Source organism: Pleurodeles waltl, chromosome 3_1 (genome assembly GCF_031143425.1).
Source record: "Pleurodeles waltl isolate 20211129_DDA chromosome 3_1, aPleWal1.hap1.20221129, whole genome shotgun sequence".
NCBI classification, from domain to species: domain Eukaryota; kingdom Metazoa; phylum Chordata; class Amphibia; order Caudata; family Salamandridae; genus Pleurodeles; species Pleurodeles waltl.
The window spans coordinates 848,159,691-848,184,966 of NC_090440.1; the positions used below are offsets into that span (position 1 = coordinate 848,159,691).

Here is a 25,276-nt window from a genome sequence, read left to right on the forward strand (position 1 = left end):
GGATTAATGGGGACTTTGCTACTATAGTTTAATGGGCACAATGTTCTCCTAGTTTAATAAGTAGTTATTTTTTAGAGTGATTATTAGCATAGTTATACGAAGTAATTGTTGTTGTTTTTTAATGGCCTTATCGTTCCCAACATGTGGACTCATCATTATTTGCACACTTTTCTGAAACCAATGTTTCCATAGTGTATTGGCATGATGCTTTTTACTGTTATGTAGAACATGTTTGCTAAAGTTCAACCTTCCCTAGTTATCACAGCTAATGGAATTGTTCTCTAAATGTAATGGCTCACTGTTCTCATAGGCATTGTCTACATATATTAAAATAGTTAGTATTTCCTCCCATAGTGTAAAAAGACATGCTTCATACAGTAATGGGGCCAATGTACCCTTGGCTTAACAGAGTTGTAGTCTTCACAGTTTAATGGGGTATTATATGTAGAAGGTAGTGAATTCATATTTCCATAGTTTAATTGTTTTGTTTCAAAGTTGTTGTCATCATTGTATTCTTAAGATAGCAGAGCAAGAACTACACAATTTTTACGTTGTCATTCTAGGTCTTACGACTGGCTGTAGCCTTTTCTCAACAGGTTGAAGGAGACAAAAGTTTCCACAGCTTTTGCAAAGTCGTGTTACCACAGTTTATTGCACCCTTGTTGTCACAGACGAGGAAGCTTTGTTAACAGAATTTAATTGTGTCAATGTTTAATTAACAGGTTTGAGTTTCACTGGATTCTTGTTTCCATAATAAAATGGAGTAAATGTAGCCAGAGTTCCCAGCGAGATTACTCCATCCTTTAAACAGTACATTGTTTACTTTGTTTTATGGAAGTCTTGTTTTTACACAGTTTCAGTGGTGTGGTTAATGCAAACAAAAAATAACCCCTGTGGCCATTTTCTAATTAAATCAAACCACTGCTTTACTAATTAACTTGAGTTAATATTTCCAAGGGGGACACATGTGTCTAGGTATTCTTCAGTCATTGTATAATGTAAATACCCGCCTGGACTACTGGCGGTACCCCATCCACAAGTACCAAGGTGTCAGATTTCGAAGACTTCCCCTGGCTCCAAATGGGGTGCTTTACTCTGACCCTGGTAGAACTGGACTAAAGCGCATACAGACCGGTGCTCTGTGAATACTGTAAGAATAGGCCGATTACCTGCTGTTATGTGCTATATATTCAGCCAGATAACTGTTCAGAGACTTTGCCAGGATTATCTGAGCTTTCCATAGCATCTAAGGTCCTAGTGAGTTATTTATGCATTAATGCTTGAAAGCACAGTACCTCCTCTCCCTAAAATGGGCCTTTGCTTTCAATACACGTAGATGCATTGGCCACTTTCTGCATTCATTATGTTATAAATAGTGGAACACCAGGGAGGTTTACAAATCTCTGGCATGGATTATTTAAACCTGCTTAGCGGCACAGGGCAGTGCTTCTTCCTGTATTACAGTTTCAATGCCCATTGTTATTGGCTTTTGTTGAGCATGCCCTATGTTTAAGAGGGTCAATCATCTTATGTTAAATGGAGAAAGACGGGCTTTTGACCACGGTAATACATGCTCCTGACAACTCTATGTGAGCCCTCACACAGTCTATGCAGCTGGTGACCGGCATCCCTAGACAGCTTCTCCCTGCAGAACATTATACGACAGCAATGACTGGCAGGTCCTAGGGGAGGCAAGACCAAGACTATAGGTTAATAATGGGTCAGAACTTTCTGGAGGAAAGGGAGGATTACAGACAATTCCAGATCAACTGAAGGAATAGAATGGGATATTTCCTATAGAGAAAACTCAAAAATTGGTATATAATATCCCAGAATGCTCCATTCTAGGAGAAGGAAAACTGCTAAGGTAGGGCATAAAACCTTATTTTCCTGCACATTCTTAGATTTCTTGGATTCTGCATGGCTATGTGCCAAGGTAGTGAAAAGTAATCGCTCCTTGTATGCCAGCAGTTTAGATTTGCTAAGGAATTACTGTAATATGCTTAATAAATGTGGGTTCTATTTGAAAATGGCCATTAGAGCAAACAAAGGCTGCATCCATGTAGACTCTTCTCCTGCCCTCCATGAATTTACAGGAGGACCACCTAAAATTAATACATGCAAAGGAAAGTTTATCGAAGCAAAGAAATGTATTTAGTTTTAACTTTGTTTACTATCATATGTATCCAGAGAGGCTAGGCTCGTGGTCTTAAAGACCAAAATAATTATTTAAGATGAATCTCAAAATGTAACCTTCCAGTGACCTAGAATGGTTTCTATGCATACTCCACTTGAGTTTCCTTTAAGGTGGAGACAGAGAGACCTTTAGGAAAAATGTTAGTCTGCAAACCTGATCCAAAGGTTTGAACAGAGTGCCCCTGCCCAGCACTTAAAACTGAAGCACTATGGGAGCCGCCACTCACAAGTTCAAGTTTAGGCCCTTCTTCCAAACCAGCTTTGCCTGCTTGTGTTTTATACAAAATGTCTACCCTTATCTGCCATTTATTTCTGAATTGTGAAAATGGAAATTAAAATTCAGGTCTACACAAACCCTCCGGGGGTAACATTTATCCATCCTACGCTAGATGTACCACAATTGTAACCACTTTCACACACTGGCTTCGGCCTAGATTACCGTTGTACTCAATAATGAAGCCGGCGTTGCTGACAGAGGCATCACTACGAAAGGCGAGAAAGAGACTGTTACTGCTGCTCTCGATCCGCTCTGGTAGCTGAGAACCATAGAAACTCCCAATCAGGGGACTTAGTGAGTTCGATCCATCATAGATGTGCAGGAAGTCATAGCCAGGCTCCAAATTAAAGCTAAAAAGAAAAAGAAGATATGTTTTACAGTGAGGCTAGAATGCTATTGAGATGGAGAGAATGCTATACACAGTGCAGAATTACCTCTAAATTCAGAAAAAAATCATCCCTCTCCATATTTTGTGCTTTTTGTATACAGAGTATAAATGGCAAATAGACTCACCTATTCTCAGAATCACTGTTTATGAGTAAAATAAATGGTTGCTAATTGCTGCAGGCATTACCAAAAGAGTTCTGACCCTTGTGATTGTGATATTGGATTACAAACTGAATGCAGAGATTGGTACAGGATACTAGTTTTGGAGACCACACAGTACTTGAGTACAGATGGCTATATCTGAAGAGGGAATGTGTGGTCATGTCTAAGGTGCACTTGGAAACTATTTCTCTGTGGATTACATCTCAAGTGGAACCTCTAAATTTGTGCTTGGCCTGAAGATGTGCCGTTGATTTATGCAATCTGGTATGAGGTGTACGTGCATGAGGACTGGTGAAGTTTTTTGTAGGTTAAATGGGGATAATTACTTATATGGACTACACTTGGGTGGATTTGCTGTGCTCTTGTGTGGAAAACAGTTGAAGATGATACCTGTGTGGTATCTTGCTAGTTTACATATGGAGAAGGTAAATTTGTGGTCTTGTGTGGGCGATTGAATGAAATGTGTGTACCTCCTCTGTTGACAATTGATTAGACATTCCATATTGTTGACGCAAACATCTTCCTTTACCCCTTTTAAGCATGTAAACAATTAATTTCTACCAAGAAGGTCAGTTGACCATTCAACCAGATTGCCACTATTTGTATTCTCAAGTCTTGGGGGCTTTTTAAAATCTAACTTAAACATTCATGTAGCTTCATCAAGCACTGCCCCGTAAGTCCTTGCATATCAAGGAAGGAATTACCTAATTGTAAATGTGAACAGTATTGCCAGTTGGAACTGGCAAGATGCAGGGGGAGTGAATCCAGCTCAGAGAACGGTCTGATCCAGCAGATACAGTCTGGAAGATGGGAATCATTGTTGGAGAAGGAGACAATGTAGCAAGAAGAGAACAAAACTGAAACTATGAGACAGGGCAAATACCTGGACACCCAGGGTGGTATTCACTGTGAGGGCTATGCCAAGCTTGCGCAGCAGGAGGGTTTTGAGCAGAGCCCGCATGCTAGAGACTTCTGAAAGAGCAAATCAGGAAGGATCTGGGATTTTGGAATTGAATGAAATGCAAGTAAATAACTTTCAAAGCAAGAAAGGGCCAACCTACTTGTGACTGGAGGCAATGGTGAAGGCTAAACATTTTAAGTTGTGGCCATGTTTGTTGAAAGAGATAAAGGATTAAGATTGAGGTAGTGATATGGCACCCACACCAGAGTTGGGAGAGGGGAAACATTCCTATGAAATGGTTTAGGATACTCAGTTAAAATTACAAGTTGCACTTAATGTTCAAAAGAATAAACATAATAATACTGACTATCAAAAAGAATGTAATGATAGCACTGCATGTCGTTTTGGCAAACAAAAGGCTATACAAAGCTTTATTTAAAAGGTAAAAAACTCATATCAGTGTTTCAGCAGATTTAGAAGAGGGTTTGGGTTCTATCTAAATCTATCTTTCTGGTGGCCACATAATCTCCTTTTATTTTACATTTTACATTGCAGTTACAAATATTATATGATACTTTCCATACAGCAACACCAACATTTGTGGAGGACAGTGTGGTAAATTTCTTAAGCCAGCGGCGTGTTAAGGCATCATCAAAGTAAGCAAACACTGAGGGCCCCTACTTTCCAAGAGCCCCTCCTGGTAAATTGATCTGAACAATTACAATACTCTTCTCTGTTTGTCTCATTGCCTCAACCTCTCTTCTTCTCTCTGCCAACCTTAACTCTACATTGAGTTCTATCTCTCTGTATTCCTTTTTGTACCACACAACTCTCGACCTGTCTATCTACTCCACTTTCTCTGGTCTACCTATCTTCTACTTTATATTCTCTCTCTCTATGATGCTTGTCCTGCTTTACCCCTCTCTATATCTTTTCTGCTCTCTTACTTATGCTTACTTTCTGTGTCTAGCTTGTCCCTCTGTATCTCTCCTCTCTCCATCACCTTGCTCTACTTCATGGTTACTTCTCAATCTTGTGGTATAACATCTCTTTGCCCACTAACTTTGTTTTACTTTAATACTCTATCTAATCCTTTCTCACGTCCTCTGTGTCACCTCTCTACCACCTGTTACATATTTTCCTCTGCTTCATCCATCATTCTGTCCAATGTCTCTCCTTACGTCATCTCACCTCTGTCCCTAAGCTATATCTCTGAGTTATTTCTCACTCTACCACTCTGTGCTTACCGCTAATACTCTACGCGCTTCTCTAACTCAACTGTTCCGCACCCCGTACTCTGCACCTCACTGCTTTGTTTTAATTTTGCACATCTCTAATTAAAAACATTATGAACGTTCTGTCATACAATAAACAGTAAATCACAAGCTTAAGGCATTGTCAAGGGCCATCGTAATTTCAGCTACATAAGAATGAAGAATGGTTCATCATCTCCGAATGCTTCCAAAAGAAATTAAAAATATGGTTAAAAAAACTGGTGAAAATTCAGAGCTGAACATCTGATGGGCACGAGAGTGTCCTACGGTTGTACACTGCTTTACCATTAAGATTAACAGAAGAGCTTTTCTAGCTTTACATACGCATTAAAGACCAGGGCGATGACGTAGTCAGGTGACACCTTCAGTCTCCAGTCGCATTCCTTCCCAGGGGGATAAGGCTCTGGGTACTGGGGGGAGAGAATGACTCCCGAAGTTCCGGTCAGATTCCCTCCACAGGGAGCTAGAAAGGCAAGGCAAGAATGAGTTACATTGTGTACTAGTGGCTCTAGGCGTTCTTATTTTCACATTCTTTTACTCTTACTCTCATTTTGCACTCGCTCTTTCACTTGTTCACTCACTCTCTGAGTTACCCTAACTCATCCCAAGAACCTGGCAGCCATAGCAGAGGAAGTCACCACAATGGGACAAGACGATTAGTTTGAGATGTCCAGTCTCTTGACACTAGCATAGCAAGCCATATTTTTCAATCGATAGCAACATTTAAGGGGTTCACACTGGTGGGAGGTCCATATGAAGAGCTGATGGAGTTGGCTTATTGCATAGATTATAAGAATCTGAAGATCTTTGGGTACCTCTTTGGGATACAGTTTCAAATCCCACCAGAGCCACGTTATCCTTTCCGACACCCACACACAACCACATATTACATGCTCTGCTGCTTTTTGGCTAGGTTAGTGCTATACAGATATCACATACATACATAACATATACACCTTCACATTATAATCATATCATAACATACCATGAGTGGTGGGTGTAGAGCTCTGACCAAATAAATAGAATTCATTATTTGACCACTATACACAGATTCAATGGCTACAGAGTCTGTCTCCTGCAACGGGTCAGTGGCCTGTCTCTAATGAAATCTGGGAGCAACTCTCTCTGTGACGTCAAGTGAACAAGAAGCAGGGTACCTGGGGGCAGGAATCACGGTCACTTTCACCTTGAACCTTAGCTCCTCTGGTTAGTTTTCTGGAGCAGGGACTATGACAGTGTGGAATACTGTTGTGATGTAAAGAAATAGGTATTCTAGCAGAATATTGACTACAGATCAGAGTAGGACTGGACTAAGTTGCCCTACAAGCGATTGACTCTTCCCCAGTCCAACCAGACTTTTAGTGGCACCAGTCTGTTGAAAAAATCCCAGGCGTTGTGTTATGTTAAACAGCCGCTGAAAACAGCTACAATGGAAGCTAACATTTTTAACTGAAACATGTAATTGTTGATCAATGAAAACAGCAGTGCGAGGAATTCAGTGTAATATAAGGCGGGCCATATCCAACACCATAAAATGTACCGAGCCATCACAGAGTGAACCATTGGTCTTATGCTCAATTGAGCGATACGTATATCACGAGGACACGGTATAAGTAAAAAAAAAACACACAACTAGCTTACTTTTCTTGCCTTGGAATTGGTTTTCCATACACGAAATGGAAGCCAACCAGCCAGTGTGTAATCAACTGCTGCATTTTCCATTTTCTTTCTTTTATGGGCTCAGCGGACTGAGTTTATATGTTCTGGAAACATAACGCGTTCTTTAATGAGCTTCTTTTTATGGGATTCTGAGCTGTCCAGAGGTCGACGCAGGAATATCTCTCTCACCGAGCACCGCTTTTGCCTTACACATGTCAGCATGCTTTGAACGTTCTTTAAAAACTTTTATGTAGTTCACAAAGTTTGCAAAGTTGAAAAAGCAAGCTTTAGCAGCAGAAAAAATGCATGAAATATTATTTTAAGTGGGAGAATTCTCCGATTTTTTCTCCGAAAACAATCCAAGGCATTTTTTCTGAAAAACATCGTTCTCGGGAGAAACTGCAGAAGTTGAGAACATCACAGCTTAAAAAAGCGTCAAGTTGTCAGTTTCGCACAACTTCGTTAGTGAAAATGTAATTCTTCATACTCTTTGGCAATAGTCAAAACCAAAAGCATTACCTTTATACCTAATACAAGTAACTGTCACAAATCATAAATTCTTTAGAATGCCTTTTTAGGTTGCAGCCTACCAGACAATGGAGCCTCTGGTTTGATAAAGACATCTTGGGGACTTTCAGAAAGTTGACCTAGGGATGCATTCCACCTGTTGATTACCATTGGCTTTGGGGTTTCTGTTAGAAATGGGGTTTTTGGTTGGCAGTCAGGTTGCCCTCTGTCCAAGCAAGAACCCTCACTCTAGTCAGGGTAAATCACACACAATCCAAAATCAGCCTATGCTCACCCTCCGGTAGCTTGGCACGAGCAGTCAGGCTTAACTTAGAAGGCAATGTGTAAAGCATTTGTGCAATAAATCATACAACACCATAGCATAACACCACAAAAATACACCACACAGTGTTTAGAAAAATATATAATATTTATCTGGGTATCTTCAGGTCAAAACGATCAAAGTTGCAATATGAATTTGTAAAGATATCACTGAAAAGTGATATAAAGTGTCTTAAGTCTTTAGAAAGTAAACAAAGTCTCTTTCAAACACAAAGTACCTGGTTTCTGGTGGAAAATCTCCTCAGAGGGCCACAAAGGAAGAGGTGCGTGGAAAAAGGGTGTGTGCGTCGATTTCTCCCCAGCACACACGGACTTGCGTCGTTATTTTCCACGCGGGGAAGTCGTGCGTCGTTTTGCCGGCGCGCGGACAGTCTCTTTCTGTGGGTCGCGGGGATTACCAGATGTCCCGGGTCTGTGCGTGGATTTTCCTGCTTGTTTTCCGGCTGCGCGTCGTTCTGCGGGGCTGCGCGTCGAAATTATGATCTCACGGCAGGCGTCGCGTCGATTTCTTCTCCAGAGGTCGGGCGGCGTTGTCCTTGCGAGGCCGTGCGTCAAAGTTTCGATCTCACGGCAGGCGTCGCGTCGATTTCTCCTCTAGAGGTCGAGCGGCGTTGTCCTTGCGAGGCCGTGCGTCAAAGTTTTGATCTCACGGCAGGCGTCGCGGCGATTTCTCCTTGGAAGTCGGGCGGCGTTGTCCTTGTGAGGCCGTGCGTCAAAGTTTCGATCTCACGGCAGGCGTCGCGTCGATTTCTCCTCTAGAGGTCGGGCGGCGTTGTCCTTGCGAGGCCGTGCGTCAAAGTTTCGATTGTCCCGAAGGCGTCGCGTTGATCAGCGTAGGTGTGCGGCGTTTTTTCTTGCCGCGGAACAAGCTGTGCGTCAAAACGTTCGGCGCACGGAGCGTCCAAGAGGAAGAGAGAAGTCTTTTTGGTCCTGAGACTTCAGGGAACAGGAGGCAAGCTCTGTCCAAGCCCTTGGAGAGCACTTTTACAGCCAGACAAGAGTTCAGCCAGGCAGCAGGCCAACAGCAAGGCAGCAGTCCTTTGTAGAAAAGCAGACAGGTGAGTCCTTTGAGCAGCCAGGCAGTTCTTCTTGGCAGGATGTAGTTTCTGGTTCAGGTTTCTTCTCCAGCAAGTGTCTGATGAGGTAGGGCAGAGGCCCTGTTTTATACTAAGTTGTGCCTTTGAAGCGGGGGTGACTTCAAAGAGTGTCTCAGAAATGCACCAAGCCCCCTTTCAGCTCAATCCTGTCTGCCAGAGTCCCAGTAGGGGGTGTGGCAGTCCTTTGTGTGAGGGCAGGCCCTTCACCCTCCCAGCCCAGGAAGACCCATTCAAAATGCAGATCTATGCAAGTGAGGCTGAGAACCCTGTGTTTGGGGTGTGTCCGAGTGAATGCACAAGGAGCTGTCAACTAAACCTAGCCAGACGTGGATTGAAGGGCACAACAAGGTTTTAGTGCAAAGAAATGCTCACTTTCTAAAAGTGGCATTTCTAGAATAGTAATATTAAATCCGACTTCACCAGTCAGCAGGATTTTATATTACCATTCTGGCCATACTAAATATGACCTTCCTGCTCCTTTCAGATCAGCAGCTGCCACTTCAACAATGTATGAGAGCAGCCCCAATGTTAGCCTATGAAGGGAGCAGGCCTCACAGTAGTGTAAAAACGAATTTAGGAGCTTTAAACTACCAGGACATATAACCTTACAAGTACATGTCCTGCCTTTTACCCACACAGCACCCTGCTCTAGGGGTTACCTAGGGCACACATTAGGGGTGACTTATGTATAGAAAAAGGGGAGTTCTAGGCTTGGCAAGTACCTTTAAATGCCAAGTCGAAGTGGCAGTGAAACTGCACACACAGGCCTTGCAATGGCAGGCCTGAGACAAGGTTAAGGGGCTACTGAGGTGGGTGGCACAACCAGTGCTGCAGGCCCACTAGTAGCATTTAATCTACCTGCCCTAGGCACATGTAGTGCACTCTACCAGGGACTTACAAGTAAATTAAATAGCCAATCATGGATAAACCAATCAGTAGTACAATTTACACAGAGAGCATATGCACTTTAGCACTGGTTAGCAGTGGTAAAGTGCCCAGAGGTCAAAAGCCAACAACAACAGGTCAGAAAAAAATAGGAGGAAGGAGGCAAAACGTTTGGGGATGTCCCTGTCAAAAAGCCAGGTCCAACATGACCCCCTACCAGCCTAAAGCCAGGGGAGAACAATCACTATCCTGATGTACTTCCCTGTTTGAGGCGACAGAACAAGGACCCAGGCCCACAACAGGAGGGGCATGCTCCAGTTCTTCGCCTTCCTGACTCCAATTGGATCCCTCTGTCCATACTCTCAGGGCGCACTAAGCCAACCCATGGGGAACCTTTCTCCTTACCTGCGGATCCCATCTGTGCAGCACCTAACCTTACTTTGCTCACAGATGTATCCCAGGAGCAGGATAGTACCACCATGACCAACACAGTGGTGTTGCCCACTCTACCCCCGGGGTGTGACACTTGTCCCCTCCCCAGGGATAACTCTGTCCACCCGGACAGCAAGCCACAGTGATTACTGACAGCTGCCAGGGATGAGAGCCAGGCCCCAGGCCTCTCAAAGCTCTCCAACCACTGTGGCTGTGGAGAGTGGGGGGCGGTAGCCCCAGGTGCTGGGCACCCTTTAACCACTCTCCCTTCCACCAGGTCAGGGATGACAGCCTGAACCTGGTCCTCCCCTCTGGGGCTCTGTACCCTCCCTCCTGGAGCGGTAGCCCCAGAGTCCAACATGGTCAGGGTGCTTACAGAAGTCGCCCTGTACCATTCCTCCACCAGTGCAGGGCTGTTAACCTGCAACTGGCCCTCCAACCTGGGGTCTGTACCTTCAGGTTGGACTAGGGCCCGGGGTGAGGCTTCCCTCCCCCTGCCCTCCCTTCTGGGGTCCAGCACCCTCCAACTAGGAGTGGCCTCCTCAGAAGACAACATGGTAGGGGCACTGTTATCAGTAGCCCCTCCCTCCAGGTCCGGGGGGACACCCTGAACCTGGTCTTCCAGCCCAGGGTCTGTACCCTCAGACTGGATCACTGCCTGGCAAACCAGGACTTTCTGGGAGGCACACCTACCCCCCACCAGGTCAGAGTTTAACCTCTGCACCTGACCATTCAACTCAGAGTCACCACCCTGAAGTTGAACAATTGCCTGGCATGCCAGGACTTCCTGGAGGGCACACTGACCCTCCACCAGGTCAGAGTTTAACCTCTGAACTTGGCCATTGAACTCAGAGTCACCACCCTGAAGTTGAACAATTGCCTGGCACGCCAGGACTTCCTGGAGGGCACACTGCCCCTCCACCAGGTCAGAGTTTGACCTCTGAACCTGGTTCTCCAACCCAGGGTCACCACCCTGAGGTTGAACAATTGCCTGGCACGCCAGGACTTTCTGGGGGGCACACCTACCCCCCACCAGGTCAGAGTTTAACCTCTGAACCTGGTTATCCAACCCAGAGTCAACACCCTGAGGTTGAACCACTGCCTGGCAGGCCAGGACTTCCAGGGAGGCACACCTACCCCCCACCAGGTCAGAGTTTAACCTCTGAGCCTGGTTCCCCAACCCAGGGTCACCACCCTGAGGTTGGGCAATTGCCTGGCACGCCAGGACTTTCTGGGGGGCACACCTACCCCCCACCAGGTCAGAGTTTAACCTCTGAGCCTGGTTCCCCAACCCAGGGTCACCACCCTGAGGTTGGGCAACTGCCTGGTATACCAGGACTTTCTGGGGGGCACACCTACCCCCCAACAGGTCAGAGTTTAACCTCTGAACCTGGGTATCCAACCCAGAGTCACCACCCTGAGGTTGAATCTTTGCCTGGCATGCCAGGACTTCCTGGGGGGCACTCTCACCCCCCACAAGGGACACACCGTCCCCAAGGGCCACACAAGAGTCTGGTTGGCGCAGGTCTCCCGACCTCTGCCCATCCGGCAGAGTCTGGGTTTCCCCCAAACCAGAAACGGTTTCACCTGGGTCATTCCCGGGGGGCTCTGCTCTCAGAGCTATCCCCTGACTCTCAAGGTCCTCCACTGGGGTCTGCAACCCCCTCTCAACCCTGTGTCTGGACTTCTGCACCCCCTCACTAGGAGGGGTACTGCCAGACACCAGAACTGTTGGGATGCTGGCTACAGTCACCCCCCCAAGTTCTTCTGACACTGCGGAGCTTCCCTCAAAAGGTGGCCCTACGGTACAGGCTATGCTTCCCTCCTGGTGTTCCCTCATGGAACCCTCTAGGACCTGGGACCTACCTGGGACACTACAATCCTTTCCCATCTCACTCGGTTGGGAACCACCTAGACCACTCCCTTCAGGAGCAACCCCAAATGCCTCTTCAGACTCTCTGGTACTCACCCAGAAGTCTGCCTCCATTGTAAGTTCCCTGGGGTCAGAGAACTCACACTCCACCTGGTGTTGGCGTAGCTCTGGAAAATAAGGACCAGACATATGCTCTCCAGCAATTACATCACTCTGCCCTTCACATGTATTAACCACAGTACCCTTCACCCAACCACCCAGTAACTCAACCTTGGAAAAGCACTCTACCTCACCCTCCTGAGACTGGTGAGACAGTATCTGTCTGTCCCTGACACTCAACCCATACTCTTCTGGGATGTCTCTACACTCTATATCCAGGACGTCCACCAGGGGGGAACCCTTTTCTCTGTCACTCTCTGCTAGAGTCAGTAAAGTGTCCCTCCCCCCAGTAGAAATATGACTCCCTGTGCCAGTTCCCCAATCCTTCTCAGGGACCCTGTGCATAACGGGAGCTACCTCATACCCTTGAACCGCCTGGGGTGTGTCAACTCCCTTCTTCAAGTTGGGCACCACATCTCTGGGCTTGTGCCCTTCTTCAGCAGTACTAGATGCAAGATTTTTGCTGCCACCATCTGAACTGGACTCAGCCCTTCCGGCCTCCAGTTTCAGCTCTTTACAGCTCAGCTCTTGAGCTGCAATCTTTTCTTCTTCCAGGGCTAAGAGTCTTTTTGCCTCAACCTCTGCAAGATACTCCTCTAATTGTTGCTCCTGTCGCCTTTGACCTCGGAGCCATTCATCTATTTCTGGGTCACTGTCCAAATCTGAGTAGTCTTCCTCCTCAGGTGCGTAGTCCTCCTCCTCATCTGAGGGGTACTTAGTCATTTGGTTTCTTGCTGCCTCTCTCTCTGCCCAGCTTTCCTCCCCCCAGACTATGTAGTGATGTAGCATCTCCGCCTTAGTAGATCTCCTTGGTACAGGAAGGCCCCATTTTCTGCAAAGCTTCCTTAGGTCAGCCTTAGTGAGGTGGTCAGTACGAACAAAGAATGAGTAGGTACACAATCCCATTCTGATAAGATCTTATCAGCAAAAACCAAAATCCAAAGTCCAAAATATCAATAGTATATCCAGGAGGACATCAGAGAACCAAAAGCCAAAAAAGATGAAAAATCAAGTTGACCTTCAACTGTGGGTAGGTAGTGAAATACTTAGCTACTGTATGTCACTGCACAAACACAAGTCCTATCCTCACCGCTGATCACCAACGTTAGAAATTTGTTTTTTGGTTGGCAGTCAGGTTGCCCTCTGTCCAAGCAAGAACCCTCACTCTAGTCAGGGTAAGTCACACACAATCCAAAATCAGCCTGTGCTCACCCTCCGGTAGCTTGGCACGAGCAGTCAGGCTTAACTTAGAAGGCAATGTGTAAAGCATTTGTGCAATAAATCATACAACACCATAGCATAACACCACAAAAATACACCACACAGTGTTTAGAAAAATATATAATATTTATCTGGGTATCTTCAGGTCAAAACGATCAAAGTTGCAATATGAATTTGTAACGATATCACTGAAAAGTGATATAAAGTGTCTTAAGTCTTTAGAAAGTAAACAAAGTCTCTTTCAAACACAAAGTACCTGGTTTCTGGTGGAAAATCTCCTCAGAGGGCCACAAAGGAAGAGGTGCATGGAAAAAGGGTGTGTGCGTCGATTTCTCCCCAGCACACACGGACTTGCGTCGTTATTTTCCACGCGGGGAAGTCGTGCGTCGTTTTCCGGCGCGCGGACAGTCTCTTTCTGTGGGTCGCGGGGATTACCAGATGTCCCGGGTCTGTGCGTGGATTTTCCTGCTTGTTTTCCGGCTGCGTGTCGTTCTGCGGGGCTGCGCGTTGAAATTATGATCTCACGGCAGGCGTTGCGTCGATTTCTTCTCCAGAGGTCGGGTGGCGTTGTCCTTGCGAGGCCGTGCGTCAAAGTTTCGATCTCACGGCAGGCGTCGCGTCGATTTCTCCTCTAGAGGTTGAGCGGCGTTGTCCTTGCGAGGCCGTGCGTCAAAGTTTTGATCTCACGGCAGGCGTCGCGTCGATTTCTCCTTGGAAGTCGGGCGGCGTTGTTCATGCGAGGCCGTGCGTCAAAGTTTCGATCTCACAGCAGGCATCGCGTCGATTTCTCCTCTAGAGGTCGGGCGGCATTCTCCTTGCGAGGCCGTGCGTCAAAGTTTCGATCGTCCCGAAGGCGTCGCGTTGATCAGCGTAGGTGTGCGGCGTTTTTTCTTGCCGCGGAACAAGCTGTGCGTCGAAAAGTTCGGCGCACGGAGCGTCCAAGAGGAAGAGAGAAGTCTTTTTGGTCCTGAGACTTCAGGGAACAGGAGGCAAGCTCTATCCAAGCCCTTGGAGAGCACTTTTACAGCCAGACAAGAGTTCAGCCAGGCAGCAGGCCAACAGCAAGGCAGCAGTCCTTTGTAGAAAAGCAGACAGGTGAGTCCTTTGAGCAGCCAGGCAGTTCTTCTTGGCAGGATGTAGTTTCTGGTTCAGGTTTCTTCTCCAGCAAGTGTCTGATGAGGTAGGGCAGAGGCCCTGTTTTATACTAAGTTGTGCCTTTGAAGTGGGGGTGACTTCAAAGAGTGTCTCAGAAATGCACCAAGCCCCCTTTCAGCTCAATCCTGTCTGCCAGAGTCCCAGTAGGGGGTGTGGCAGTCCTTTGTGTGAGGGCCCTCCACCCTCCCAGCCCAGGAAGACCCATTCAAAATGCAGATCTATGCAAGTGAGGCTGAGTACCCTGTGTTTGGGGTGTGTCTGAGTGAATGCACAAGGAGCTGTCAACTAAACCTAGCCAAACGTGGATTGAAGGGCACAACAAGGTTTTAGTGCAAAGAAATGCTCACTTTCTAAAAGTTGCATTTCTAGAATAGTAATATTAAATCCGACTTCACCAGTCAGCAGGATTTTATATTACCATTCTGGCCATACTAAATATGACCTTCCTGCACCTTTCAGATCAGCAGCTGCCACTTCAACAATGTATGAGAGCAGCCCCAATGTTAGCCTATGAAGGGAGCAGGCCTCACAGTAGTGTAAAAACGAATTTAGGAGCTTTACACTACCAGGACATATAACCTTACAAGTACATGTCCTGCCTTTTACCCACACAGCACCCTGCTCTAGGGGTTACCTAGGGCACACATTAGGGGTGACTTATGTATAGAAAAAGGGGAGTTCTAGGCTTGGCAAGTACCTTTAAATGCCAAGTCGAAGTGGCAGTGAAACTGCACACACAGGCCTTGCAATGGCAGGCCTGAGAACAGGTTAAGGGGCTACTGAGGTGGTTGGCACAACCAGTGCTGCAGGCCCACTAGTACCATTTAATCTACCTGCCCTAGGCACATGTAGTGCACTCTACCAGGGACTTACAAGTAAATTAAATAGTCAATCATGGATAAACCAATCAGTAGTACAATTTACACAGAGAGCATATGCACTTTAGCACTGGTTAGCAGTGGTAAAGTGCCCAGAGGTCAAAAGCCAACAACAACAGGTCAGAAAAAATAGGAGGAAGGAGGCAAAAAGTTTGGGGATGTCCCTGTCAAAAAGCCAGGTCCAACAGTTTCCAACACACATTTTCTGGCTTTCTGTTCACTGGCCTTATTTGCTTTAGGTTCTTCAGGTTCACTTCGGCTCTCCCGTTGTCTCACCCTTGTTTACTGTATTCTTCCATGAACTCGCTTTCTGTAAACAGGCCTTTAAATCTTGTTCCTATCTTGTGACACATGCTGTGCATTCAAAGATGGAAGTCAAATGTCAGGCGCTGTCTTCTAAGGGTGCTTGTTTACTTTTCTATCTCTGACTTCAAAGTGAGAGGAATTATGTGACAATCATGCTGAATACTGGGGGTATGAAAGAGGTTTTTCTAGCACACAACAGCATGTAAATGAACTGTGTAAGTATTTCAGAATATATCAGAATTATAAACACAAATGAAGCACATTTTTTGTTATTTCCGAAGTGTGTTGGAAACAAATAATTTAATATGATCAAAACAAATTATTAGCAATTTCCACACATTTTCATTTGTGCACTGTATAGTTTTATTAGCAAAACTGTATGTCTGTGCAAATGTAATGGTCATTTCAATTGAAAATGTGTTGCCTGTAATGGCAGTGTGCTACCATACCATGCATACTCCGTTCTATGCTACTCCACTCTATTCTGCACCACCCCACACCACTGCACTCTACTCTGCACCATGCCACGCCACTGACCTGTGCACCACTTCACTCTATGCCACTGCACTCTATACCACTTCATGTTACATCTCTACTCTAACCTGAATCACTCTAGTCCATGACAATGCACTCTTCGCCACTCTACTCTACACCACTGCACTCTTTGCCACTGCACTCTACATTACTCCAGTCTAGGCCAAACCAATCTACTCTGCACAACTCTATTCCACACCACTGTACTCTACACCACTCCACAGCACCGCACTCTATGCCTTTACACTCCATGCCAATGCACTTTACTGTGTAACACTCAAGTTTATGCCCCTGCACTCTACGCCAATCCACTGTAAGCCACTCTAGTCTATTCTGCACCACTGCAATCCATGCCAGTGCACTATACACCACTGTACTCTACGCCATTACACTATATGCTACTCTATATAACTGCACTCTACCCTGCACCACGCCACTCTTGCCACTTCACTCTACTCTGAAACAACCTACTCTACGCCACTGCACTCTATGCCACTCTACTCAGCACCACTCCACTCTGTGCCACTGCACTTTACACCACTTTACTCTTAACCACTGCACTCTATACCAATGCACTCTACACAAATGCACTCCATGTCACTACACTTTACTCTACATCACTGTACTCTATGCCACTGCCCTCCATGCCACTCTACTCCATTCTACACCACTGCACTGACACTCTACTCTGCAACACTGCACTCTCCTCCACTGAACTCTACACCACTCTATTATGCACTACTCCACACTGCTCTACGCCACTGCACTCTGTGCCACTGCACTCTACGGCACTATACTCTACATTGTACCACTCTATGCTACTCTACTCTGCACCACTCTACTCCACTGCACTCTATGCCACTCTGCTCCACTCTGTACTACTCCACTCTATTCCACTGCACTCTGCCATTCTACTCCGCTTTATACCGCTCCACTCTATGCCACTGCACTCTACACCACTCTACTCTTAATCACTGCACTATACGCCAATGCACTCTATACAACTGCACTCTATGTCAATGCACTCTATGCCACTGCACTCTTCTCTCCACCACTGTACTTTACGCCACTACCCTCTTCACCACTCTACTCCACTCTACATCACTGCACTTTGACACTCTACTCTGCAACACTGCACTCTCTGCCACTGAACTCTACGCCACTCTACTCTGCATCACTCCACTCTATGCTACTCCACTCTATGCCACTGCACAATATGGCACTATTCTCTACTCTGCACCACTCTATGCCATTGCACTCTATGCCACTCAACTCTTCTCTGCGCCACAGCCCTCTGCATCACTCAACTCTATGCCACTCCACTCTGCATTACTCTATGCCACTCTACTCTGTATTACTCTACTCTGTGCCACTCCACTCTGCACCACTGCACTTTAATATGCACCACTCTAATCTACGCCACTGCATTCTATGCTGAATTAAGTGCCCCTGCACTCAATGTCACTGCACTCTATGCCACTGTACTCTGCAACACTCTACGCCAGTGCACTTTACAACAGTCCACTCTACTCTATGCCACTCTAGTGTATGCACTACGCAACTCCACACTATGCCACTCCTGTACATAGCACTCTCTGCCACTCCACTTTATGACACTTTACTCCATTCTTCACCATTCCTCTCTATCACACTCCACGTGACACTCCTCTACAATACTAAAGTTCAGCAATGCCGAACATCAGTCACACTAGTATACAACGTGGGTAAAACACATTGGCAAAGCCAGTAGCTCTTGCAAAGGCGAGATCTATTGGCTTTGCCAGTTATTGCTTAGAGTCTGGAAATGTCCCAATATTTTTCCAAAGACCAGGCTGCCTTTGACCTTCGGAATCCCAAGATCATGAAGTATGGCTGTTGCCTGAGTGCCTGGTTTCACAGAAACACCTTCTGTTTGTAGTCCAGCAGGCCACTAAGCATTGTAACATTCTTGAATGGCAATTGAGCCAGGTGTTTTACTCCAGTGGCCATTTCCCCTGTGGGCTGGAGCCCATGATGGCAACGTTTGAAATCCCAGCGCCATTCCTGGTGCCTCTATCACTTTCTCCACCTCCACGAGGTTAAATGCAGCTGACACGGGGGGTTTAAAGAGAGAGAGAGAAAGAAATAGCAGTAGAGAGCAGGTAGGTAGGGGGGAAGTTATCAAAGTGAGAAGAATAGAGAGAAAGAGAGGATGGGAGAAAAAGAGAGGCAGCATTGGGAGATGATGGGAGCAGGGCTGGTTTAAGCATTTGTGCCAGGTCTGCTTTTGGTTTTCCACTCCAGTATGTTTAATGAAAATCATCCAGAGCTACCAATGTTATTAGTGTTGTAAACATCACACAAGATTACATTAGTAGACACCCCTACAAGATTAACAGCCATGATCACCACACTGCAGGATTGCCAGAAGTAATGTAAAATACAGGCTTAGTCAATTTGGAATGCCTCTACAGTGGTAATACATAACAACCACAGCTGCAATGCTGCTTGGTACTAAGGTAATAATTCTTAATAGTAATAAGTCTCCAAATGCTGCATAATTTATCATTCAAATAGCAGTATTAAAAAGATTTCGGACCTGGTCTGTTCTGAAAATACACATATTTTCAGACCAAACACAAACTTTTAAATTTTGGTATACGTAAAGGTATTCAATCAAACAAAAGCTTCTAATTTAGTAGACTGGTCTGAACAAAAAAGAGCAACTCACGAGTAGCTGGAGAGCTACCAGTAGCTCACGAGCTACTCATCGGAGAATTGGAGAAGCTTGGGTTAGCTGAATGTACCAGTGCCTAAGCTCACCTATGCAGGTCGGTGGGTCCGGATCCCAAAAGAAGCGGTCTTCGATCTGCACACAACTTATTTTGGCTTCTCCTTCCAGTATATACCCTGGATCGCACTGAAAGACGATTGAATCACCGGCCTCCCTGCTACTTCCACTCCTGGTGCCATTTGGCGGGGTCCCAGGGTCATTGCAGGAGGTGGCTGTGGAAACTGAGGAAAGTAAAACAAGTGAAATAATGAGTGTCCGCAATCGCTAGTATCTACTCTGCTCACTACTATCTTAGTAAACACAGGAACAGGGGAGCATCCCAATCAGGAGCTTGTTGACACAGTTTTCTATTCTATGTCGACCAAACACAGACAGACTTTGCCCCAGAATCACATGGAATGGGATAACGGGGAGGGCTGAACAAGGAGCATAAGTAGAAAGAAAAGGACTGCATAAAAGGAGGGAAGGCTCAGAACTGAAGGTGAATGACATGAAACGTTGTTGGAAAGGGTGGCCACCAGTGGCTAGGGAGAGGAAGCAGAGGGAGGCAACAGAGCTTGGCCCAGTGTCACCTCCATTTACTGCAGGGATCTGTGCTTGGCTCAGTGACCACAAGGACAGGAGCCGCGGGTGGTAATAGGGAGCCGGCGGAGGTATGCAACGCAGGCCCGGGATCAGAGCAGAGGGTGCCCAGGGCTTGGGCATAAAGAGGTCGCAGCAGAGCAGGAAACGGCTCAACCTTGTAGCAACATGGGGCCAAGAAAGCTCCGTGGTGGAAGTGAGAGAAGAGGAGGCCAGCGGCGAGAAAAGCAGGAAGTCAGACGGAGGTAGCTGGCTACAGGAAGTTACCAGTCAGGGAGAAAGCAGACAGAAGCAATAAGTAGCCAGAAAAGGGATGAGAAAGAGGTGCTGTATAGTGAGTGTGGTAGGAGGACGACGTAAATGAACGTCAAGGTTGGATCAAAAATGTTTAAAGGGAGGTCAGGGGCGCAGAAAGATTTAACAGGATTGCAGAGGAGAGCCGAAAGAGATAAAAAGAGGGCTGCAGTTGGATCAGAAAAAGTGAATTGAGACCAGTGGCAGGAGCAGGAGGAGGTAAGGTGAGCAGGGAGAAACCAGGAGTTAAAGTTGTGTACAGAGAGGAAACAGTCAGTCAAAGGAACAATGAGATACCTCTTTTAATATGCCACACAAACACCATGTCAGTAAGGGGACCGCTTGACTAGTCGTTGCAGTGATATCTGCTATACTGCATGCACAGACCCCCGAACCCCATAATGATGGCAACTCTTGAGGCCAAGCTCTGATAAACATGTCCTCTTACACCTGGTCTCTGCCAACGTGGCTCTCCTGTGTCTCTCTGGAGAGTCACCTATAAAAGCTGCACTTAAATATTTTGTGCATTTTGAAATATCATTTTACTTTTAACACAGAAGCAGTCTCGTTTAGTTGCCATAAAGCTAGACATCCCTCCTTTAATATTTCCCGAGCACACTTTCACATACCTTGTTAAGAAACATCGTTTCTGCAATCCCGAAAGATCTTGAATGTGGCAATGCTCCCTGTGAGAAGCAGGTGACATGGTCTGCGTCTACAAAAGACCACGTGACACATGCTTCCATCAGTTGGGCTCACCGGCCAGATCGAAGCCAGGGAACTAACCCTCGCAGTATAACCTCCACCCAGTGTCTGTGTATTTGTCCCAGGGAATTTTCTACACAATCATACTATCAACTTTGAGGTAAACAGAGTTTGTTTTTGCTCAAATCAAACTTTGTGTAATGGTTAGCTTGACAATTTTGTGAAGAGAAAAAGCCTCAAATAAATTGGGACAGGTGGAAGGAAGGTGGAATAGGTGTGTTGGGGGAGGGAGAAGAAGAAGCAGCTGGATAAACAGAAGGAGTACACGGGAGAAAAAAACGAAACTAACAATAATACTAATTGTATTGTATTGTAGCATTTGCACAGCAATTATTCCCCCTATGTGGGGTGCTGAAGCGCTGAGCTACATAGACCGCAAGCTACACCATTTGTGGTGTGTGGTTGGGAGGGTATTGTGTTTGTTTTGAGTCTATATTAGAAGTGTTCTCATGTCATCGGAGATGATCTGGGAGGTGCAGCTACCTTGTTATGGGACACAGAGCCTGGAGGTGTGATGAGTGAGGGTATGTAAGAGACAGATGTGCACATTAAAATTATAATAAGGACAAACAATCTTAGCCACAGGGGCACTGTGTCTGTACAGCAAAACGTGGGGGTAATCAGAGAAGGCACAGTAATCCATAGAGTGCCAGGCTGTTGAATAAATAAAAGGATACCAAAATGGCAAGAATGCGAATTGGTGACACAAGCAGTAGCCATGTACCATTTTTTAAATGCATTTATTTGTTAGCTTGTTTGTTTACTTATTTATTTATAAACATGAAGGACGCTGTCTACAATGAAAATAATACTATGTGAAAATAAACTAATAAGTAATATTATTAATAATAGTATGAGTAACTAATAAAAGTTTATGAAAACGTTGAAAGTTACTAGATACCATTTCCTGTTCCTTTACCATAAAATGTATAACACCAAACTATCAACTTTTATATATTGTAGTAGAAACATATCCTACACACAATATTGACTACAAAAGCATTGTGAAGGTTAAGTATTTATAGGTAAATAAGGGTTCAATAAACTTCACTCCACATATATGTAAATTGACGACATGTATATCCAAGGGACATTTTAAGGATTTTGGGGGGCCCGGTTCTGAACTTTTTTGAATTTATAATCCAGTTTCAGCTCTTACATACCCTTTTTGGCCAGGTCAGTGACCTTTCACAGGCACACTCTTCACAATTCTAAATGTCTACATCTAATATTCAGGGATAGTCAAGTGTTTTTAACATCGCAGCACAGCAGCAGCTCAATAATGTTCCTGCAAATAATCTCCGTGATACCCTCCCATTTCTCTTATGTGAAGTCCTGATTTGATCTAAAAGAAAAAATGTTCTATGAATGTTGCATGAAACATAAACATTTCTCTGCAAAATGTCTGTGATAGACTCTCACAGATCACCGAAATTAAAAATAAAAGGAAAACTGTATTTGAAACAATCTGTTTAAGAATTATTCAAGGTAATCAGGGCAAGACTCTCTGCAGAAGAGAGCTGGCTCTAGCATGTGGCCTCCCAAAAGGCTGAGGCTCTGGGCCAGAGCCCTCTTTGCCCATGTCTTAAAACGTCTTTGATATATCCTAAAGGTAGGTAGGTGTGGAGTTAAGAATTGTAGCCCTACACATACCTCTATATGCCTTACTTCACAATATTCTACTAATTGATGCTCTGGCTAAGACATTTTAGTAGCACTACATGTTAGTTATTAATATTATGGCATACAGCCAATGTAAGCACATGACCCCTCACTTAAAAAATATATATATACACACAGTCAACTTCGCTCCATAAAGCTTATTTCAAAACTGGCTACATATATTTACATATATTACCTAGTGGCACTCGCCACTAGGTAGTTATAGTTAGGACTATATTTCCATAGAAAAAACATTTTTTGACCTGCCTATATTGTTGGCATCGTTTGACGAATCTTCATGAAATTTTCCCAAAAAAGTATTGCAGTATTCTTCTTGCGTACGGTAAGTTTGGGGGGTGATCCATCCCTGCCATGCATTGCTAATTAGCCCACAAATTATGGCACTCATAACATCTTTGATAACATCATTGATAATATCAATGTAATATTTGCAGTAACATTTTTCATGAAAAAACTGTACATGGCGGGGCACAAGTTATAGTTACCTTAGGTCACGAGTTATAGTTACTTGAGGTTACTCTGACTATAACTGGTGAATTTCTATGGTTTTGTGCATTTAAAATGTAAGCTTAACTATAACGCCCCTATAGATATATATATATATATATATATATATATATGCATAATAGGAACTGTAGACAATTTTTCAAATAAGTTTTATGGAGCAAAGTTGACTATTAATATCCCTGCTGAGGAAGATTAATTTGGCAGCTGAACCAGCATATTGACCCACAGATATTTCAACGGCCAACTTGAGGGTGAACATGGCTTATAAACGTACAACGCTGTCAGAGAATGCATATTGGTGTGGAGCAAATGGGGTTCACTCCAAATGAGAACGACCAGAATGAGACCATTATGGTTGAGTATCAGAGGAAGGGCCAGAGTTACTCATTTCACCCTCTTACTCATTTCTTGGACTTTTGTGGCACCAAGTCAACAATGTGAAAGTCTCTAAGTACAAGCAAATATGAAGACCATTCAGGGATTTCCCATCGACCAAGCAGTTAAGAGATGTTATTTTAAACTGAGCTCCATGAAGATTTCACCTTAAATCACACTAGAGCTCTAGTCCCCAGTGAAGCAATTAATTGCCAACTCTACATTAGTTCATGAGATTTCTTTCAGTTTGCAGCATCAGGAAATCAGGGGCCATCTCCAATAAGCACAGAATGCTAAATAGGGCACTCCTCAGGCCTTAAAAGAAACAATCACATCACCCCAGAGGTCTTCATTGCTTGTGTAGACTCGCAGCAGAATTGCAGGATTTTTTCCATCAATCTGCTTATCTGACAAAATTGTCAACGGGAATATTACGAATAATAAGTAATGATAATAACTTCTGTGTACCACCTCATACAAGAGTTATGTTGTTGCAAAGAGTTGAAAATAAGAGGAGTTACTATTACCCAGTTTAATTGTACTCCATACTATCCTGCAATGTATCTTTGTGTGCTACTGGCCCAACAAAAGTTTAACATGAACTCAGGTAAGGGGTGGAGAGGAGATGCTTTGAGGTGTGTGTGTGTGTACAGAGTGTCTCTCTGACCAGGGCCCAGATGTATGAAAGTTTATAGTGGTCGCAAACGGTTTGATTTGCAGAATCTGGCTGTATCTGACCGTTAAAAACCATTTTGGTACATACCAAGGCCCTATTTGCAAATCTGTAGCCTATTACCGAATTGCAAATAGGGACTGAGATTCGATATTAGGAAAGGGGGTGTTAAGGGCGTCCCTCCCTAATAGCGACTTGCAGTTGGATGTAAGAATGTTTTGCAACCGTGCTGCGCTCGCAAAACATTCACTGGTTACTACCCATTTCAAATTGGTGGTAAACGATTTGCAAATGGGAAGGGGTTCCCAATGGACCCCTTCCCCTTTGTGAATGGATGTAAAAATATTTTTTAAGAGCAGGCAGCGGTTCCACGGACCCCTGCCTACGCTTAAAAAATGGAAAGAAAACTTTTCAGTTTTCTTTTTTAAATACATCCCGTTTTCCTTTAAGGAAAACAGGTTGCATTAAAAATATGTTCTATTTAAAAAGTAATCACAGACGTGGTGGTCTGCGGAGCCCAGCAGGTCACTATCCCTGTGAGTGCAAGCCATTCCCAAAGGGTCAAAAATTGTGACCTACCTCATGAATATTATTGAAGTAGGTCTATTTGTGACATCTGGGAATTGGTAAATGTGTTCGGGGCACATTTGTAAATCGCTTTTTGTATTTTCTAATTGTGAATAGCAAAATTGCCTATAGAGTGGTACCGTGATCTGTGAAGGATTGGGCACCATAACAGCAACCACACATTACTTTTCTGTGCTCCCTACTGCTTCTGCTTTCTTCTGATGAAGGGATAAACCCAGGAATATATGTCTAGAGATAACAGCACTGCCTGCACAAACTTTGGGGAAAAACTACAGCAACTTTGAAGTAAGCGTACTGCATATACCACGATGCAGTGGGGTGAACTGTGCTGGGATGAGAGGCAGTGTGCTCCTTCCCCCCTTGTGCTTAAAAAGCACCCTTGTGCCAATGAGCTGACGAGCTCACCTGGGATGCACCTGTGTGCCTGTTGAGTGGTACTGTGACCTGTGAAGACTTGGGCACCATACCAGCAACTCCAGATCACTTTCCTCTACTCTCTAGTACTTCTGCTCTCTACTGATGAAGGGCTAAACCCAAGAACATGTGTCTAGAGGTAACATCACTACCTGCACCAGCTTTGGTGAAAAACTACACCAACTTTGAAGTAAGCGTACTGCATTTACCAGGATGCAATGGGTTGAACTGTGCTGGGATGAGAGGCAGTGTGCTCCCTCCCCCCTTGTAAGAAAGATTGAGAGGTTCATCTTTCCTAGTTAGTGTAGAATGTTTGTCGGGTTTGTTGATTATTTCTAGAGATTCCAAGATGCACCTAGGTACACTACAGAAGAGCC

General features: G+C 44.9%; 1 protein-coding gene across 1 annotated transcript in view; it reads right to left on the reverse strand.

Moving 5' to 3' along the window:
- Window positions 1-25,276, reverse strand: part of CSMD2 (CUB and Sushi multiple domains 2) — a 1,417,205-nt gene that overhangs the window by 231,988 nt on the left and 1,159,941 nt on the right. The window contains exons 27-29 of the mRNA XM_069223779.1: window positions 19,048-19,239; window positions 5,522-5,660; window positions 2,636-2,823 (exon numbers count right to left, since the gene is read on the reverse strand). Coding sequence (XP_069079880.1) covers window positions 2,636-2,823; window positions 5,522-5,660; window positions 19,048-19,239 — 519 coding nt within the window. The remainder of the gene's footprint in view (window positions 1-2,635; window positions 2,824-5,521; window positions 5,661-19,047; window positions 19,240-25,276) is intronic.